The sequence below is a fragment of the Vollenhovia emeryi genome, unplaced genomic scaffold, assembly GCF_000949405.1.
Source record: "Vollenhovia emeryi isolate VEMERY1.0 unplaced genomic scaffold, V.emery_V1.0 DF939207.1, whole genome shotgun sequence".
NCBI lineage: Eukaryota > Metazoa > Arthropoda > Insecta > Hymenoptera > Formicidae > Vollenhovia > Vollenhovia emeryi.
In genome coordinates, this window is record NW_011967159.1 from 713,481 (window position 1) to 715,976 (window position 2,496).

Sequence of the window (2,496 nt, forward strand, 5' to 3'; positions counted from 1 at the left end):
ACAAGGCTTAAGCCCGCTGCAGACGATGCTATTTTTCCTGCTGGATTGCTTGCGATTTACTAAATTACTAGGAATCCTGAGTGCTGAATGGTGCAACGGTAGTAATTTATTAGATTGCAAGCAATCCAGCAGGAAAAATAGCATCGTCTGCAGCGGGCTTTACGCTCATTTTCAGTTTTTGGAACTTTCGACGCGCTCATTGAAAACGCACCCTAATCCGAGCCTTCCAGTTTAGGTCTGTGCTCAGCACGCGTTGGCGACACTGTCTCCCCCACTTCCTTCTATTCTATCGCCCGCTCATTCCGCTCATGAGGCAATATCCGGTACTCGGCGTTGCGCTCGGCCATTTTCGATGCGGTCGTCTTGGTGAGAGGTCACGTTTCTCGTCACGCTGCTGAAGGTAATATCCACGTTACTTGTGCCTCTTTCTATCAATTTATTCGATTATGGTCATCTCGGCGAAATTCGTTCTACTCTTTTCAACTCGCGGTCTTATGTCGATACGTTTTCGCGACCACGTGTCTCCTCGCTCTCTCCAGCTTCTTGTCCAAGTGCGGACACGTGGCGGGCGTTCCGTTCTCGATTCGCGCGAGGTTATCGGGTCCAAAAGTCCTTGCTCTCTCTTTCTCCCTGTATCTACGTAATTTGTACCAATATTAATTCCCGCTCAGACGATCCCTCGTCATGGTTAACGGAAGAATCCCGTCGGTCTTCTCCAAGACCTACGTCACGCCCAGGAGGCCGTACGAGAAAGCTCGTCTCGACCAGGAATTGCGCATCATCGGAGAGTATGGTCTCCGTAACAAACGCGAGGTGTGGAGAGTAAAGTACACCCTGGCCAAGATCCGTAAAGCCGCTCGTGAATTGCTCACATTGGAGGAAAAGGATCCGAAGCGTCTCTTTGAAGGTTGGTTGTATATCACGAGCCCACGTATTTGGAGACATACATTTACTCCAATTAGATAGAAACTGCGCGCTTAAATAGTTACTTATACGCAGCCGATAGCATTAAAGTGATAGCAAAACGTGATGATAACCGTATAACCTGACACCTCTTGTCCGAATGCTTTTGTGGATAAGCGTAAAAATTTCTGAGAAATTCAGCAAGACGAGTCCTGCTCTGAGCTTTTCCAAAATTTTTACGTATAACAGGAACATTCTTATAGGAAATGCCCTGCTGCGCCGCTTGGTAAGGATTGGCGTGTTGAACGAGGCCCATATGAAGCTCGATTATGTATTGGGTCTAAAGATTGAGGACTTCTTGGAGCGACGTCTACAGACCCAAGTATTCAAGCTGGGTCTGGCCAAGTCCATCCATCATGCCCGCGTGCTCATTCGCCAACGTCATATTCGGTAAATAATAATGACAACGGCTTTTGCTACAGTAAAAGGGAGGTATCCCTGAAGAAAAAGGAGATGTTTTATTGCTGAGAAAAGGATTTGCACCTTCGAGCACAATTTAGAGGGTTGAAGAAACGCCTTAAAAAATGGGCAAGAAGTGGCCGAATAATTCTAACGGCGCTCTTCTAATCTTTGAGGCGAGATCAAAAGCCTGGATTAATCACCGGTTAAGGTTACACAAGTTACTTTCTCGGTTTCAGACCAGGCTACAAGTTTAAATACGTGTGCTAAATGAACGATATTGTATTTGTTACACCTTAAACTTCTGTGTCTTGAATCAGAATTACTGAAGTCTGTAACACTTTCAGGATGCTACTTGCAATATTTTTTTAAAAGAGCAAAAAATTAATTTCTCAAAGTTTTGTATCGTAAAATTGTAATGTAAAACTTGGTTGTTCGGATATTTTGTATTGTGGGAAATTAAATGCTCGCGCGTTTTGGCAGAGTCTGCATGAATTTTCGTATTTAAATGCACTTTAACATTTAGCGCGGTATTGCAAGGCAAGATGACGAATGAATTCTATTGCTCAGGTACCAGGATGATGAAACCTTGTCGACCGGACCTGGTTGAATTGCATTCACTGAGTCGAGAATTCAATTGTTAACTTAATTTGATTCGTGCAGGCCACTTGAGTGCCGTTCATCGGTACTCAACGCCTGTCGAGCTGTTCAAGTTCTTCGTTTTCATCGAGAAAAGGGGATAAGTTTCGGTAGAGTTCTTGCCTTTTGTAACGAAAGAATTTGCGATAAATGACCACGAGCTCTCGAAGACTGCGTGATCAGCGGAGAGTTTTTGTTGCAGAGTGCGCAAACAAGTGGTGAACATCCCGTCATTTATCGTGCGACTGGACTCGCAGAAACACATCGATTTCTCGCTCAAGTCGCCCTTCGGCGGTGGCAGACCTGGCCGCGTCAAGAGGAAGAACCTGAGGAAAGGAAGTGGTGGTGCTGCACCAGAAGAGGAAGAAGATTAAGAAACTCTTTACTATCATTTATTATATCAATAAATGCATAGAATGTGATAATCGACTGTCTCTTTTGGTTTCCTTTTCTTTCTTTCAAACAAAATCATCCTTTTCAAATTGAAGTTCAAAG

At 44.4% G+C, this 2,496-nt stretch overlaps 1 protein-coding gene across 1 annotated transcript; it reads left to right on the top strand.

Moving 5' to 3' along the window:
* The first annotated feature begins 301 nt into the window (after nt 1-301).
* LOC105561454 (40S ribosomal protein S9) lies at nt 302-2,435 on the top strand. Its single transcript, XM_012011449.1, has 4 exons — nt 302-400; nt 672-907; nt 1,167-1,353; nt 2,204-2,435. Exons 2-4 carry the CDS (start codon nt 685-687, stop codon nt 2,373-2,375), a joined length of 582 nt encoding a protein of 193 aa, XP_011866839.1. The 5' UTR covers nt 302-400; nt 672-684; the 3' UTR covers nt 2,376-2,435.
* Nucleotides 2,436-2,496: the final 61 nt, after the last annotated feature.

Coding starts and splice junctions, on each gene's coding strand:
- LOC105561454 (XM_012011449.1), top strand. CDS start 685: ATGGTTAACGGAAGAATCCCGTCGGTCTTCTCCAAGACCTACGTCACG. Junction 908..1,166: donor TCCGAAGCGTCTCTTTGAAG/GTTGGTTGTATA, acceptor ACATTCTTATAG/GAAATGCCCTGCTGCGCCGC. Junction 1,354..2,203: donor ATTCGCCAACGTCATATTCG/GTAAATAATAAT, acceptor TTTTTGTTGCAG/AGTGCGCAAACAAGTGGTGA.